Source organism: Strix uralensis, chromosome 4, assembly GCF_047716275.1.
Source record: "Strix uralensis isolate ZFMK-TIS-50842 chromosome 4, bStrUra1, whole genome shotgun sequence".
Classification (NCBI taxonomy): Eukaryota; Metazoa; Chordata; class Aves; order Strigiformes; family Strigidae; genus Strix; species Strix uralensis.
The window spans coordinates 49,385,391-49,402,389 of record NC_133975.1 but is presented as its reverse complement, the minus strand read 5'-3'; the positions used below and the strand labels follow the sequence as shown (position 1 = coordinate 49,402,389).

At 39.0% G+C, this 16,999-nt stretch overlaps 1 protein-coding gene across 7 annotated transcripts in view; it reads left to right on the top strand.

The window, feature by feature from the left end:
* Positions 1-16,999, top strand: part of TMEM131L (transmembrane 131 like) — an 83,525-nt gene that overhangs the window by 41,538 nt on the left and 24,988 nt on the right. For 3 of the 7 annotated variants that reach the window (XM_074866634.1, XM_074866632.1, XM_074866636.1), the window contains exons 8-18: positions 4,511-4,588; positions 6,456-6,609; positions 8,890-8,948; positions 9,318-9,426; positions 10,386-10,491; positions 11,149-11,302; positions 11,959-12,129; positions 12,426-12,495; positions 14,472-14,589; positions 15,343-15,484; positions 16,489-16,598. In XM_074866634.1, coding sequence (XP_074722735.1) covers positions 4,511-4,588; positions 6,456-6,609; positions 8,890-8,948; positions 9,318-9,426; positions 10,386-10,491; positions 11,149-11,302; positions 11,959-12,129; positions 12,426-12,495; positions 14,472-14,589; positions 15,343-15,484; positions 16,489-16,598 — 1,271 coding nt within the window. Of the gene's footprint in view, positions 1-4,510; positions 4,589-6,007; positions 6,172-6,455; positions 6,610-8,889; positions 8,949-9,317; positions 9,427-10,385; positions 10,492-11,148; positions 11,303-11,958; positions 12,130-12,425; positions 12,496-14,471; positions 14,590-15,342; positions 15,485-16,488; positions 16,599-16,999 lie in introns of those variants that run through there. The other 4 variants (XM_074866635.1, XM_074866633.1, XM_074866637.1 and 1 more) reach the window with 3 other exon arrangements.

The following is a 16,999-nucleotide window of genomic DNA, read 5'->3' as shown; positions in this document are numbered from 1 at the left end:
TGTGTGAAGTTAAAGATACGTAACTATTAAACATACAGTGGATATTTGTGGTGAAAAAGCATTTAAAACAAACCAGTCATTCTCACTTAACTGTGCACATTTGCTTTCCCCTGTTTAACTGAAGTAAAATACCAGTGTAAGTTCAGGATAGCTAAGCCTCATTTACATATCCTTTGTCATCTTGGGGTGAATGAGTTGTAACCTTGGGTAACAATGTCTAGTTCGATACACTAAACGTATCCTTACCTCTGAAGTCTACTGATACTGCTTGGAAACCTGTGAGAAAGCTCACTGAATGCTGCATGGTGTGTGTCTAGTTTTTGCCTCTTGTCTCTTGTTTTACAGGTGGTTGTGTTTAAGCTGTTCGGTAATAACTGGCATCCTTGATCGTCAAGGCCAGAAAGATAATGTCATTTATTCCCATCATATGCTTGGTAAAAGGGCTTCTTGGAGCTGCTGGAGGCTTTGTTACCATAACCCCAAATACTTGTTTTTACTCCTTTGAGGGTTGGAAACCTACATTTGACTTCCAATCTGAATTGCTTTGGCCAGTTTATATTTGTTTAAGATATGCATTTAGTTTAACTACTCTTGCTTCTGATGCTTATACCTAGAAGCATTTGTTGGTGGCATCACTACTTTCAGCTTTTGCTTTGCCAAGCTGAATGGTCCGTGCTCTGTAGTATTTTCTTTGGTGATGTGCTGTCCATTTCTTAACCAGACTGACAACCCCTTTCTGCATCTTCTCCAATCTGTAAAAATTTCTTTTGAAGGTGAATGTCCAGAACTGTACATAGGGATATGGATGAAATTTTGCCTCTACAGAGTATTTATGTTGAAAATATGATATATCCCTGGGGATTATAGATGAAAGTTTACCTCTGCAGTAGTATTTCCATTGGAAATACAGTGTGTGACAGGTTTGTGTTTCTATATTTTGTGGAAAATGAACTTCCATTGATTTTGTGGGTTGTTCTCATCTTTTAATAGGCAAAAGTATGCAGGCCTTTCTTTTTTCTCCATCATTCCCCTCAATGCTTTTTAGCAGAAACTCTTGTGATTAATAAGAAAAGAAAAAGACAAAGTTGCCTTTTTTACTGTTGAATTTTGCCCTCTTTCTGTTACTCTTTTAAAAGTTTCAGCTTTTGAAGGGTTCAGGATCGGTGTGCTCTGGCTGTGGTCCTAGATCCCAGGATTTCTGGGGTCCTGGGTCACTTGTCAGGAGGAAAGAAGAGCTGTGTCCAACACTCTGAATTCATAGTATGTCCACGTGGCCATTTAGCAGTGGCTAGTTACCACTAAGCCATAACAGATGGTAGAGAGCACATGTAGGTCATCTTTGTTTATCCAACTTTTGGATACTTTTTGCTCCAGTTGCCTGGTTTTTGGCATTGGGTCATATTTGGGTGGCACTGACAGGGCAGCTATATCACTGCCTCGTTGTGTTCAAAACGCTGTACAAACACACTGGAAATGTCAGTGGAGGAGTGACCTGCAGGATGGGATGTCTTATCATAGGAGACACGGGCATCACTTTGCTGACTTCCCAGAGGCGTTCAGAATTTATGAACCAACGACATGGGAAATACTGCAAGTACTGGCAGGAACCAGACTCCTTAAGCTGTTTTGTGTCAGTGAACAGAGGATCAGAGAATCAAATGTATGCAAGCGTGGTGCTTGGGTGTGGAGAAGGAAGGTAGTAGAATAGTAGAGTTTTCTTGGTGTGTCATCCTGATAACTGCCTGCAAAAAACTGATGAAACTCTGCTGAATCATTATTACAGGGACAGCTTATTAACACCATTCAGAATGGAAATAGTTCTTTAGGGCCAGGGATTGTCTAGGGCAGAAACTTTGAAGTATCAGCCCGCAGAAAGGGGAGGCTTATTCAGTGTTTGTTCTTTTTTAATTACACTGTAGCCAAACTCCAGGAAGTGGTTTGAAATCTACAGTCCTGATAATGATGCAAGAATACCTCTGTGAAAATCTTGTATAGAGCCATGTCTGATTAACAGGGCACCTAAGGCAGAATAAGGAGTTGTTCCCCTAAAAGTGACCTTGGGTCTGTGGTTCCTTGGTGGCTCTTGAGCTGTCCTGTGCCAGCCTTCCTGTTGATGCTCTGTCTCTCTTCTGATGGGCAAATTATTTTCTAAGTGATTTCCTTCTGTGCTGTCCTCAGTGAGAAACCTAGACCTTCACCAGGAGAGCAGGGCTCCTTGCAGATCAGATGGTTCAGGTTTTTAGGTTTTTGTTGAGAGAGGCCTCTGTTTCTTTAAAATTTAAATATAAGAATTTACCAGAACTGGTAAGAATTTAATTGCTGTGGCTTCTATCAGACTTCTTTATTCAGTACATACAGGATTTGCGGGTGCTGAGTGTGTGTGTACGTGCAAGTATGTATGCATGTATACCTAATACAAAAGAGGCACCAGGTAATGAAGTAGCAGTGGTTGTACTGCTTTGCAGCACTCTTTCTCACTTTCCCTCTTGTGTCATGCCTCTCCTCTTCAGTTCGCCTCTGATGCAAACATACGCTGCATAACTTAGCCTCTCTGCTCTGAATCACACGCAGTGATAAGTACAGTGCTTGCACTGCTGGGACATGGGGACATAGTCCTCGGTTTGTCTTGTAAACTCTGTTTATGACAGTGGTTTCTTCTCAGACACTTTTATCTTCTCTTTATGGTTAACACAGCCATCCTAAAAGTGCTGTAACGTAGTGGGCATGACAGTTATGCATCTGTTGTCTGCCTTAGAGAAAGGAAAACCCTTTTCCTTTTCTGAAGATAGCTTCACAAAGAGGAAAAAAAAAATTACCATAGAAAACAGACGAACATCAAATACACCCCAGTAACACTTTTTTCCCCTCTGTGAATGTTACATTAGCAGCTTTAATTTTAAGGTGACGGCAGTTTCCAAGGTAGATCTATGACAGGTCAAGAAGTTAAAAAAAAGAAGTTGCAAAAATACGATTTAGCTGATTTATTATTTTTTTCAGGGGTGTGGGGTCTTAAACTACTTTGAACTACAATGACATTGAATAAGGGCTAACAACTCCTTAATTAGGACCATGAAAGTGGTAGTGTTCTCTCAAGAACCACTGGGAAGGGAAGTCTTCAGCATCAAGGTTTATCTGACCAGAAAAATTACTTGCAAAGTTGCTCTTTATATAATCTTATTGCCTTGGTGAAACTCCACTAGCAGTTATGACCGTGAGATGTTAGTAAGTAATGCATATTTTAGAATCAAATGGTGTTTTTCTCTGCTCTCAAAATTTGATGAGGACAAAAGCATTTGTTAAAAATGAAAGGAGGTGGCAGGGGTTCTCGTCCTGCAGAGAGCTGCGCTGGGGACAGGGTTGGGTTTGGGTCGCTGATAACCACCTTTGCAGAGGTTACATCGCCCTCTTGTGTGAAGCCTCAGTCATTCTATTATGAAATTCAGTTGAATAGGGAACACAGAATGTATGCTGGCTTCCTTTTGGCTGTGCTTTTATAAAATTGGACCTCATGAAATGCCATACTTGTGGTAAATCTACTCTCTGTTCAGCTGCACCCTTCCCCCTTCTGCCTGTCCCAGGGAGATATGAAATAGGGTGTTGGGTAGTTTAAAAAGTTTTCTTCACAGTTTCACTTTTCAGCATTAAAATTATTGAAATTCTTTAAAGTCGGTTGCATCGACACGTTCAGAAACTTGAACCTGTAGATACCCCGCTCATTTAGTTCAGTGTCACAGGAGAAACTGAGGGCAGTGTTCCACATTAGTCTCAAAATCACCAGGTAATTTTGCTGTAATTAAGGCATTGATAGACTGACAGGTCTGTCATTCTGATTTTTTTTTTTTAATTTTTAATTTAGAATCAAAATATACTGGCTGAGCAGTTTGTGCAAGTAATTTGGTAGTCCAGATTTCCGGACAGCTTTCATGAACTATGCTTGGCTTTGTCAGCGCTGTTACCGACTTAGATTTATGAGTGTTTTACAAGCTGGCACAATCAATGTCATCTTTTCTTTTCTTTTCCCTTTCCAATCAATAAAAAGGCAAAACAAGTATTTTCTGTCTGTCCATTTTGTCATGAAGCCATGACCAAGAAGCATTATGTTCTTGGCCTGGCAACTGTATTTCAGTATGCAATCAGCAAAGAAAATATAGAGAAAAGAAGGAAAGAAGCTTTTATGTTATACAAAAAAGACTCTGTTGAATACAGTTTATTGACATAGGAAAGTTTACAAGTGTTGCTCATGTTGATGCTATATAAATATTTAATAATCATATATAATAATAGTTTGATAAGCAGCTGTTGTTGGAGTTCCTGAGAATTGGAGATTGATTGCTGGCCTACTGTACAGAATAATTGTATTTATTCTAAAAAGTTTCCTTACATTGCTGTGCCATGCATATGCAGAAACAGTCCTATTATCTTTATAAATTGTGGTCTGTGAATCAGATTTATATGATAACATCTTTTGAAGCAATGTGCTTGATGTTTTCTTCACTTTTCTGTCTTACAGGCAGAAACTACGAATGCCAGTCTCTTACTTGTTCACCTTGAATGCAGTTTACCTAAGGATATGTATCAGCAAGCTAAGGTATATTTTATTATAATTTTATATCTATTTAAGTCTTCTTATTTTAGTCAAAGTTTAGAGGGGCACCTTCCTGAGCTCTAGAAGTTTTAACAACAATGCAGTTTCCAATATCTCAGTTTAAATGGCAATTGTGCTTTTAGCTATGCTTTTATAAAACCATACCCTGTGGTATAACTTGAATGTCACACACATCACACTACAACCTTTAAGAGAAGGGGAGATGGTAAAAAGACACCTAACTCCACAAAAGAACCAAAACCAACCCAACAGACTAAGCGTTTTAATGTGCAGGGGTTGTATTGTTTACATGGAGTACAAAAGTGTTTAGATTCCTGAAATTTTCTTTCTCCAGAAATGTTTCAGCAGTTTCTAGTTCACACTAACAAGAGATGAGTGAGCTGAGAGGCTGAAGTCTGAGCTGTCTGGGCCGTGTGGAGGCTTTGAAGGTGGCCTTGTCATTGGGCAGAGCTGAGGAGGGGCAAGCTTGTTAGCAGAAAAGCCCCCTCCAAAAGCTCTGAGTGTTCAGGACAGTAGGTCTCCTCCTCGTGGGCAGTGCTATCCAAATCTCCTGTTCCACTCTTCTCAAATGTCCTTACACAGTAAATGGGTGTTGGTTCACAGCGACGATGGTACTCAATAGGGTATTTTGTTGCTTGAGATATATAGGCCTGCTCTGTGGTCTGCAGCACCTTTCTTTCATCAAGTGTGATGAGGCCCAGACTCCATAGCTGGTTTTCTGTACAGTGATCCCGTGCTGTTTTACTCCCATGCCTGATTCTTTAATTGCATTGGTGAGTAAGGCTAGGCTTGAGATGCACCTGAACATTTCAGATTGCACATAGTGCAGCTGCACACTCTTTGATGTGAGCTTCCCAAGGGCGCACCATCCCAGGGCTCCAGTCTCCACAGCGGCCTCTTCTCCTGCTCCTGGCTGCCATTTCAAGTGCTGAGGGTTTCTTTGATGCTATGTGAGCAGTGAACTGGCATCCCATTCCCAGAGGTGCTTCCCCACTCCCACTGTACCTCCTTGCTGCACTTTGGGTTAGCTGAAGATGTTTTGCTGCCACTTCATGAGAGCACTTCACGTGCCAGGGGTGGAGGTTTTCTCCTCCTGAGCAAATCAGTCCTCTTGGTAGGGCATTGGAGCCTGAGTTTAGCGACCTTCATGGTGTGACACAGGACAAATTTATGTTACTCACTGTTGATTGTCTAGTTTTGTTTTGCTTTGTTGGCTTTTAATTTTTTGCAAAATGGTGTCTGTGTCTTTGTAGTTGCTAAGACTCAGCTGTCTTAATAGCAGCCACTACTTAGAGAAGGAAGTAAGATCCTATTTGTATTTATCTGAAGTATTCCAGCCAGACAACAGTGTTTTCTATTAAGAATTGTACATGTATGTTTGTTTTTTTAAAATTACTTCAGTGAGAAATGGAGACAAAAAACACAGGATTTGGAAAAATTAACTATAAACAGACCAGTGAACATGAACTGTCTTCCTACCGTTAAGACACATGCATCAGTCTGTTTATGGCACATTTTTTGAAGGCAGAGGATTTAACAAAGGAAACTGTTTTGCAGTCCCTGAGGTGAGACTGACTAAGACAGTTTATAAATTTGCATTCTTTCAAGGTTCAGTGTCCTTTTTAGTTGTTTCTCGTCTTTGTTTTTGCTGTGCTGTCTGTACCTGCACTGTCTTTGGTTTCTGCTGAGATTTTAGCAGAGGTCCTAATTACTCCTGTTTTGCAAGCACTTTGGTGCTGAAAACCTTGTCTGTTAGATAATACCTTTGATTAACTTCTCAATTCTGTAATGAATTGTTTCCATTCCCTCCCCCACCACACACACACTGTATTCCCTTGTCTCGCTCCAGAGTTGCTGTTTTATGTCCGATGACCCAATGCTGCTAGAAATGAGCTTAACGGTAAGAATGGAAAATGCCCAACAAGATTTTGTGGAGCACAGACAATACTTACTGGAGAATCTTTTTGTAGTTTATGTAGCAATGGAAAAAACAAAGACCTCAGGTAAGTCCTAAATATGACTGTTAATTGTAATAGAACTTAGTTTTATACGTAAGTGGTAATTTGATGTGCTAAATTGAATCAAATTCAGTGACAGGTAGATTTTGCAAGTCAGGGAAAACAAATTGGTTTAGTTAAACGCAGCTTGTCAGCCACTTTGTTTAGGGCAGAGTTACTGTTAGTGCAGTCCTCTTTATAAAGGTTAATGATTGTGAAGTTTGAACTACATCTGTTTCATTCTATAGTCCTCCATGCTCATGCATCTGCTTAAACAGTATGGAAAGATGTCATGGTCCATCAATTTCTACAACTCCATTTCTGGTTTCTCATTAATTAAATTAACTGTAATAGGACTGTGAAGGCAGAATGGTTTGTACGGTACTAGGGATAGTGGGCGTTGTGGAAAGTAGGGTAATGAAGTAATAGAGATGTGCACATCATTTGTTCTTGTAAGATAGAATTCCACAGGCAAAACAATCAACTACTTGCAGCTCCTTTATGCTATATTTATTGGGTGAACAAATCCTCTAAATCCAGGGATTTAAAATTATTTATAGAGCTTTGCAGTCTGTTTGGAAAGCTTTTTTTAGACATTTCTCCTAGTTCTAATTTCTGATTGAAGAAGGAACTGCTTAAGAATCCAGATTAAAATAATATTTTTTAACACACTACTAAAAAAAAAAAAAAACAATCTTACTTGACTTTTGAGAAGTTCCGTTCAGGACCTAGTCACAGAATAATATGTGCTGTCCTGCCTGTACCTGTTCTGTGATGTGACATTTACACAGAGCTGAAACTGAAATACCCACTGTAAACCTAGTTTCCCTGCCGGTGGGATGCCAGTGCTTTGTTACGTTGAGTTGTGGATGTAGGTTTATTCTGATGCTGGTAGAGATTTTTTACATCTGTCGTGTCAAGGGTGCTCACTGTTAACACTTTTGATGGTTATAGTATTACAGAAGTATGCTTTTAAGGCTATTTTCTATTAAATACAATGCAATTTTAAAGTCTTCACTGTGTTAGAGGTTGGTCATATAAGCCCATCAGACTTGCTGTCAGTGGGAAGTTCCATGTCTTGCTCCATCAGTACTGGTGGTGACTTTACCATATTGAACAGCAATGCTTGCTTACCTTCCATTTGTATAATTAAATGAGGCACGTGGTGTTGAGGGAAAGATCTAACAAAAGGGAATATGGTGCTGTGTTAGTCTCAGTGTACAGCACATGTGTTAGCTCCTAGAGTGGGACGGCAGGTAGGCAAGATCTGCACAGGGGAACTAGCCAGCTCGGAAGGTTGAAGATTTGTATGTGCTTTAAACAGCTGTGGGTATGTGGGACATCTGCTCACTCAGAATCAACATCTTGAACTGTCTTTTGGAAGCTGGCACCTGTAGGCTTGCTTTCAAGCAGCTAAGTAAAGCACACTCATTATTAGAAATTGCGCCTGGTGAATTGGGAGAGTGTCCTTTTATGTCAGCCTACATCTTCTGATGCAATTCAAGTATAAGCAAGGTCAGGAACTCAGGTCATCTTCCTTCATGGAAGTGTGATGACCACCCTGGTATAGTAGTCATCTCTTGTTCTGTCCTTCTACTCTTCTTTTGGTCCTCTGCATCTTTGTAGTGTCCTGTGGACGGGAATGTAGCTTTGCCAGTGATGAAGGGTGGTTACCCAGTATAGCTGTACTACCTTATCAGCAGGTGAAAGCTGAGTTATACCCATCTCCTGTTGCTCTAGTCAATAGGTTGCTACCAGGTGATAGGACCACTCCTGTTTTAAGCCCAGAAGGTGTTAAGCGCCATCCAGCTTTGCCTTGTCTCCTGAGAATGTTTGCTGTTCAGAGCACACGACCCAGGATCTTACATAGCTGTGTGTGTAGACAGAACAGTTTTTAACGGACTTTCTTGTGCTATTGGTAGGTTGGCCCTTAGAAAGTTACAGCAGCATCAAGCATCCTTCTTTCCTTCAGCTTTGCCTTCGGTCTCCCTGCCTGTACGAAAGGGGGGAATTGTGCTCCGTCTCGGATTTAGGAAATAGTGAAGGAAGATTCCCTGTTGATGCTTGCCTTCATGTTTGTGGCCAAAAATCTTGTTGAGGGGATTTTTACTCCTTTATGAAACGTTTGCCAGCTCAAGGTGTGATTAGTTCCTCCTTTTTACAAGGGTAGCTGTCACACAAAGATTTTTAAATTTAAACCGGGACTGCTTCTCATATGATTATCTGACAAAGCCAAAGTGCTTCCATCCTTGGTGAACTTACCTCAATGTTCCTTCTTTTGGACAGGTGATTCCTCAGTAGATGTGTACGTCATGCATTCTGGGAACAGCCTTGTGCATATACAGGTAATCATGGGCTTCAGGAAGTCATATTTTAGGGTTTTGAATTTGATTGGGGAATTAATTAGCCCACTGGGTTACTCTCCAATAGCAGATTGATTTTGCTGGTGGCAGATGTCACACTTGTGGATTTTTAAAATATGCCCAAATGTCTAATAGATCTTTTAGATGATGAGTTGTAGTTCAGTGATGGATTTTTTTTTTTTTAAGACATAAGAGCTGTTAACTTGAGAAAAAATCCACAAGTTGATTTAGAAGATGAGAGAAAATGGTAGATATTAGCTTGCAAATTTGACAAGAAGATACACTAATACAGGAACTACAATAATAATGGTAGTACTGCTACAAGGATCATTGTGTCTTGTCTTCATGCAGGAAATACGGCAGTTGTCGCAAAAAGACACATCACCTCTGGAGTTTGAGCCAGTACTGCTATCTTCATCATCTGCTAACTTTACAAAAGTTGCTTCTATTTCTTGTAAAGGTACAGGATAAGTATAGTTACAGATAATATGATTAAACAGGATTTGATTATAAAAGGGAAGCTGTTTTCAGCAGATAGAGACCTTGAAAGACTTAAAAATCAACTTGTCTGGACTTGCTTGAGAAGGAGGATGAATTCTTTGTGCTAAATTATTTCCACCATTTTTTGTATATATGCTGCTTCTTATGCCAGTTGAAGGCTCCAAGCTATACATATTTCAAAAAAGGGAAGAAAACATTTACTAAAATGTTAGCTGATTTTACGGTAAGCATAATTATTGAATATGCTTTTTCAACATACTTTTATAATTTGTGGTTATTTTTCTGTTTCCAATATGTTTTCTAAAAGGCTATTGTGCTTGGGTGGTCATTTTCTATGACATTTCTTGGCAGGATCATTGAAGAAGCTTGCCTGAGACCAGGCATGTTTGTGGAAGAGCAAAGATTAACATTTAAGCATTCCTGCCTCCAGCCTATTTCCTATTCTGACCACTAGACTGCAGTGCATAGACTTTAAACATTTATGAAACAGGCTGCTTTCATAATGACATTGGGACTTGTTTTTCCTAGAAAAAAAAGGGCAAATGGGAAGAAAGAAGGGACTATGTTAAGTGATTCTTTTTTTCAGAACAGTTTTTCATTTATTAAAAGGAGGCAGTGTGCACTGATAAGGAGGAATGCTGTGCCAGTGACATGTGGTTAAAATTGGTCAGGTTGCTCTTTGCAGCCTTGCTGTGCATGTGTTTTTTGAAAGTGTGTAGCATTCACACATTCTTCTTCAAGCAGTTTCGAACCTCTGAAAATTATAACAGAAGCAATTAGATGCTTTGCTGCGTGAGTATTGGACCAGCAAACGTTCCTCTTTGTAGTGTTCTTCCAAGTCCTCACATGAAAACCATTGCATATGTGCTTTGTTCTGGCTGATGTTGTATTCTCCTCTATGTCTGTTCTTTGCCCCAGCTACATCCTCTGACCATGAAAGTCCTTATGCTGACAACAAGAATAATAATCTGTTGGAAGGCACTACAACACTAAAAGCCTGTCTTTCCTGTCCTGTGATGGAAGGGTAGGTTGACAGCGGATTTTTGTTTGTTTGTTAGCGTTCACTGATATTATAAGAAGAATATTGTACCCTACTTTAAGAGGTGAGGTTAACTTGCTTTGTCACTGAACGATTCCAAGGACAGTGAAGAGGCTTCTTTCTATTGTTGCTGTGTCATTTGCCAAAACAGACATGTGACATTTCAAGCAATATTTCTGTATTTTGTCCAGGAAGACTTTCAGGAGCCAGTAAAAAGATATGCCTTGGCAACTGATATCATATAAATGTTGCTTAGAGTCTGTGATAAAATTTGCACCATCCTTGTTAATCCAGTGCAGAAGCAGGATAGTTACAGAAAAAATGTGAAGTCTTTTCTTCAGTCGTCTTTTGCCAATTTCATCCAAACTGCCATATCACAAAGCAGTAGGCAGTGTTGTACTATAGCATAGCAAGAGGGTAGAGTGATTACCTGCCTACCTCTTTTACATTGTTCTTGTCAGTTTTTACCCTGATATTACATGTAAGTATTCCAAAGGAAATAATTCTGTTCTTTCTCCTTAAAACCTTGAAAGAGCCTCATTATGCAAGAATTACTGCAGTTCTCTTCACTTGTGTGGACTGCTTATGTGTGCTCAAGGACAATTTCAAATGTATTTCTTTTTCTTCTGTATTTACTTACAGGTATTTTGATGTAGATCCTTCTGCAGCATTGTTTCATATAGAACCACATCATAATACTTCAGGATTTTGGTCCATATGGTTTACAAACAATTTTGACTTCAGCATTGAACTGAATGAAGTCTTCATAGCCAGAGAAACAAAGAACATTTTAAAGGTAAGCTTTATTTCTGCTTCATACAATGTTTTGCCTTTAATTTAAGGATATGATCATTTGACATAAAAATAGATTCTTTGAAGAACTCGGGTGTTCTCAGAGCTGGTTGAAATCAATTAAAAACAAAGGTATATGTATGCCTGTAACTCTTAGGTCCTGAAGAGATTACTTGCTCAATAGGCATTATTTCACTGTCCAGCTTGTTTTGGTATTGTTTTATTAGCAACTGCTCTTTCATTTGAGTTGCAGCTACAGATGCATCAAATTACAGACCGTTGCTCTGTTCTCAGAATTGTTGCAGTGTCTGTGCTCTATAGGATTCAGTATTTCTTCATAGACTGTAATGGAAGTCTTTAGTACATATATGAGCTTTGAAGAATAGAAGGCAAAGCCAATAATTTACTCGTGCAATTGCTTGATTCAAACCAGACAAATCTGGTTTATGAATAAGCACATGATGCAGGCCTCTAATTGGCTTTTCATATATTTAGATAGGAGATTTACATATGTGCACTCTATGGATCAGTTATGGGCACATATGTGTGTGTAATAACAGCAAAAACACGAAGGAAGAGAAAGTTTACATTCTTCAAGGTACCACTTGCACCAAAAATACCGTACGAATTTTAATTCAGTTGCCTTTTGATTCTTTCTAGATTCTGAACTTTGCTGAACCTTTGACTCTACCTCCAGGCTGCTGGAATGTCTTTTCGTTGAAGCTCAGTGTGAAAGACACTGTAACAAATGTGCTTTCTAGTATTTGTTTGGCCACAAATGTGGGAGTAATGTTTGAAATACCTCTGCAGATATACTCGACTGTGTCCAAGGTATTGTATTCAGCTGCATTGAATGGTCATTATGTGCTGCAAATCAAACTGCAGCAGCCTCTTTCTTAGGCCAGAAACCTGTCCCTTAGTCCTGAAAGAAAAGCTCAGTACCAGACCGCTCTGTGAAACCATTCTGTAGCTTGAGAAGCCCCCCAGATTCTACAGCAATGGACTTACAGTTCTCTAGGCAACCTTAATTCTCTTCTTTGCTTTGTCCAAATTAAGCGCTGAGAAACTGAAATTTGTCCTGTTGTTTTGTCATATGGTCAGTTGTAGTTTTTGTTTTGTTTTTCCAGCAGGGAGATGTTCATTTTGAAGTGATGGCCCACTGTGATACTCAGTCTTACTTGGGAAGGTCTGATTCAGGTAGGCTCATCTTAGGTTTTTTTAGGCATCTAATGATAGTTATATTGTCGAAAATCCATTTTATGTAGCAGGACTTGGATTGAGAATATTGAACTTGTTCATACCAGTACCTAGTTTTATGTCTTTACAAAACATCCACTTTTCTGGGAGTGTATAAATGGCTTTGAGTAACCTGTACTGAGTATACTGTGCAGTATTTCAGATCTCTGATTCCATAGCACATGCTAAGTTACTGTTCTGTCTTGAAATATTTTTTTTGACTTAATATTTAAGAACTCTCCTATATAAGTTCTCATTGGTGGTGTCGTGCTCCTTGCTTTCTTCATATGCGTGGTCTCTGGAGATGTTGAGGTAGAATGATAAATCTGTCAAGTAGCTCAAAGTGGTTAGAAAATATGCATAATCTGGCTCCAGACTCTGGGAAGTCTTAGATGAAAAACAAAAAAGAAACGTTGACCAATACCCTGCCTTTAGCCAGACTTAAATTTAAAGGCCTTCTCTTCGTCTGTTTCTCACAGCAGTAATTTCATAGATTTCTGCAGAAGACCATTTATCAGGCTTATAAAACAGCATCCTTAACGCTGTATCATGTGAAACAGAAAGAAGGGGTCTCATGGAACTGAGGAATCTATCTCCAGATACTGTAACGCTGGGAGCTGTTTTAAGTACCTGGCTGGCATTTACCAGAACACAGTGTTAGGTATTACATGGACATGACACTGCCCGAAGAGTGTTGAATCTGATGAAAGCTGTTTCAGAATAGTGGGGTTTTTTTAAGCTCTGCTCAGTAAGGAATTTCCATAGGCAGCTGGGTACCATAGGCTTTAAATGTTTAAGTGAGTGTTGTCCTGAATGTGTTTTCAAGATGATGTTTTGCTAAAATGCATTTTCATATGAGGATATGAAGAAGGCAATAGTAGTTAGTCAAATGCAGAAAGGAGAATTGAGGTGACATACGGAAACACGTGGCTTGAAGAATTACTGATACATATGCACACTAGGTACATATCTTAGAAGCAAGTGTTTGTTGTTTATTTTGGGTTTTTTTAATCTATATAAAGGAATATTGCTGATACAAGTGAGTGCTTGTTGCTTACTCTTTTTCCATTCTAATAATACATGTAATCAGATCTTTATATACAGGTATTCTGCCTTCTAATTTAGGATACTAGTATTTGTTAAATTGAGAAATCTAATGCACAAGCCTGAAACTAACTGACATAAAGAACTTGTGCCTGGATTATTCCAGTCATCATCATTCTCAGTTGGTTATTTTAAACACTTAAGGATTGTAAAATAAAGTAAATGTACTTTCAAAATAAGCCATTTTTGTTTTCTTTCAAAAGAAATATGCTTTTCTAACTCCTTTCTGCTTGTGAAAATGCTTGAACCAATACTAGTCTAACTTTCTAAAAGGCATTAATCTTTAGACTGATGTAAAGCCTTGCAATTTTATCTTAAGAAGAATTTGAGAAAATTATCAGCACCTCGAAAAGAGAAGCTAAAATGAAAACACCATTTCTGCCAAACTTGGGGGATTTGTTTTGCTCCCCGCTGTGCTATTATAATTTTGTACCACTGTGTGGAGAATAGTATACAATCTTGATACTTGTTGTCATCAGTGGAGAGTTCTGTGTAAAGACTACTGATAACCTAATGACTTTTCAATGGCATCCATTAGAAATGGCAATAGTAAAAAGGACTTGCTAGAGCATACAGAGCCTGTGCAATGCCCATACTCTTGTTTGCATTTAGAATTGCTGTGGTTTTGCAGACGTATTTCTTTAAGCAAATCAGATATGGACAATGATACATATACCCTCACATATGCTTGTTGTAAAGGGAAAGATTGGATTGCCTTTTTAATTTTTGTGTCAGGACCCTTTGCAGATCCTGATTACTCATGTTCAGAAGTAGATTGATGGAAGGAGCAAATGTTACCTCTGTAAAATATGAAAAATCTGTTATCGTTTTAGCAAATCTGCTTTGGCAGAAGAGTCTCTCTCTGGACCGTTCTGCCTGGGATGTGGATTCTGAGCTTGCAAGTGAACTTTATGAAAGATGGCAAAAAATAAGACGTGGGGAAGCCTGCAGGTCTGTACATAATCCGTTGAGGTTCTTAATTCAAGCCAGTATAGTGTTATAAGAAAGAATGTTTCTGTTCTGAAGTATTCTTAATTAGAACAAATATTTTTGACCTTCCTGCACTTAAGTTAGTTATCTTGAAGCACCTGGAGTTTCAGAGGACTCCTGGCAATCCCAGCTTCCATTTTAAGGCACTGCCAGCCATAAGTAAATGTTTCAGATGCTTGAACTTTAGAATGTAAATAATGTTCTGACTAAAATAACCCCACCATAGCTACTTCGCGTGAAAGCAGTCAAAGCATGTTTTACCAGATAATTTATGGAATTGCCGGAGTCCTTCGTAACAGGTCACAAAGCAGTCTTTTCAGTATCAGAGTCTTTGAATAGCTTTTAAGGCTTTTAGTCCATGGCCTAATGGATGCTGCATATTGGGGATGTTGGGAAGGAGGCAGTCACTGTGACTGAGCAATTCTTGTAGAGATGGTGCATCAGTGACATCAGCCCCTTTCCAGAATAAGGAGGTAGAGCTGTGGAAACAACAGTTGTGTTGCAGGTGGAAAAGTGGAGAATGAATTGATGCGCGTAAGTTATACTGACTCTCTACTACTAGGTTACAGCTTTATGGGCTTTATTTTGTGAAGAACATTTTCAAGGAAAGGTTAGTTGATGTAATTATAGGTCCTGACAAATCATCTTTGTTTTTGTTCTTTGAAAGAAAAAAGAAAATAAAATTAACAAGGCTTTCTGGTTTTGCCAATAAAGCAGGAGAAGTATTTTAGGATCAGCTCGCTTTATTCACCAGAAGAAGCCTGAAGAGGAGTCCTTTGCCTTTTTCTTGCCACGGTTGACTACAGAGCCTGGTCTTATGCTCAACTTCAGTGCCACAGCAGTTAAGAGTAGTATGGTGAGGATGATTGTTATGCTTTTTCTGAGTTGATGTATGTTTAGCTTGTTTAAATAACAAAGTCTTTGGTTAATATTTGATGATGCTTAGCATTTTCATGCTGCTTGTAGATTGGTGTTTTGAAGTCTAATTTAAGACACCAGATTTGTATCCTTTTGGCTCTTTGGTAAGTTCTCTAAGCTACCTAGTTGTAATATTTTAATGCAAGGAGAGGAGTAAAGCAGTATAGGTCTTAACCAACAATTGTTCATGGTTGTTAAAGCTTTCCTTGCATTGTTGTATAAGTTAGATGCTTGCAATAAAATAATTGAACAAGGGACTAGTGATAGGATGTATTGTCATTCATGATGCATGTGGTTATGGGATGGCCTTCCTCATGCCATGACCTTATGTAACAGAAGTGTGTAAAAGCATTTGTGAGAGATAACACTTGAGAGATCAGCAGAGCAATGTGTCTTCCAACCACACCGATGGTTGTTTCTTTTTCGTTTGTCAGATTTAGGTCACTACTAACCTAGCCTGGGCCAGAACCAGTCATACGGAGATAGTTTTCATATGCACATATTGTGAATTACCTTAATATTCCATTTGTGCCATTTAATTGGCAGTCATTATAGTAAAATTATCCCGTTTGCATTCAGACTTCTGTAAGAAAGGGTGGCACCTCACTAACTTCACTTTCTGTGGAAGAGCTTTGTTCATGTCTGCCTGTGTAAATCAAAATCCTAATGAGAAAGGGTTGTTTGGGGGGTGAGGGGGTGTCTGTATTTTTGCACATGCGGTTCTTCTTGCACTTTTAGCTGTTTTTGCAAAGGATGGCATAGTAGTGACATGTCTGGTTGTTCCATGCAGTTCTGTGCACATGTGATTATATTACATTAAGACAGAAGCCAGATTGAAGTCCCTTGAAAATGCAGATCATATTACCAGTGATGAATTATTTTACCTTCCAGTTCTCAAGTATGTAGTTTTTAACTTTTTCTTTTCCCCTCCAAACTATTTAGGTAAAATATTTCGTACTAAGAAACCCTTCATCCTTCCCAGTTACATTGCAGCTTCTGCCTCTTTCTTACTACCCTGATCCCCAGGCTTCACTGAGTCTACTCAACAAATGGTAATAACTATCTCAGAATACTGTTTTCCCTTTTAAAAGATCAATTTGCCATGCCTTATGATTGTTGCTTATTATTTATTTTAATTTTTCAAAGTGTAACTTAGGTGGGGACAATATTTTGACCCATTTTGGAAGATATAATCATGTTCAGAGCAGCTCCCTGTATGATGCATGACTTTATCAATGATCAGGTACATTACAAAACCAAATTGAGTATGTTTTCAGCAAGTTTATGTCTGCCAGGCATAAAGTGTAATTGGTCATCTTTTAAGGCTTAGTGCAGACTTGTGCAAGCTGCCCAGGTGAGGGGAGCAACTTGCAGAAATGGGGATGTGCATCTCCCTGCAAGGCTGGTTGGGAAGTATACAGAGTCTGTAGACTAATCAGTGAGGAGGAAGGTA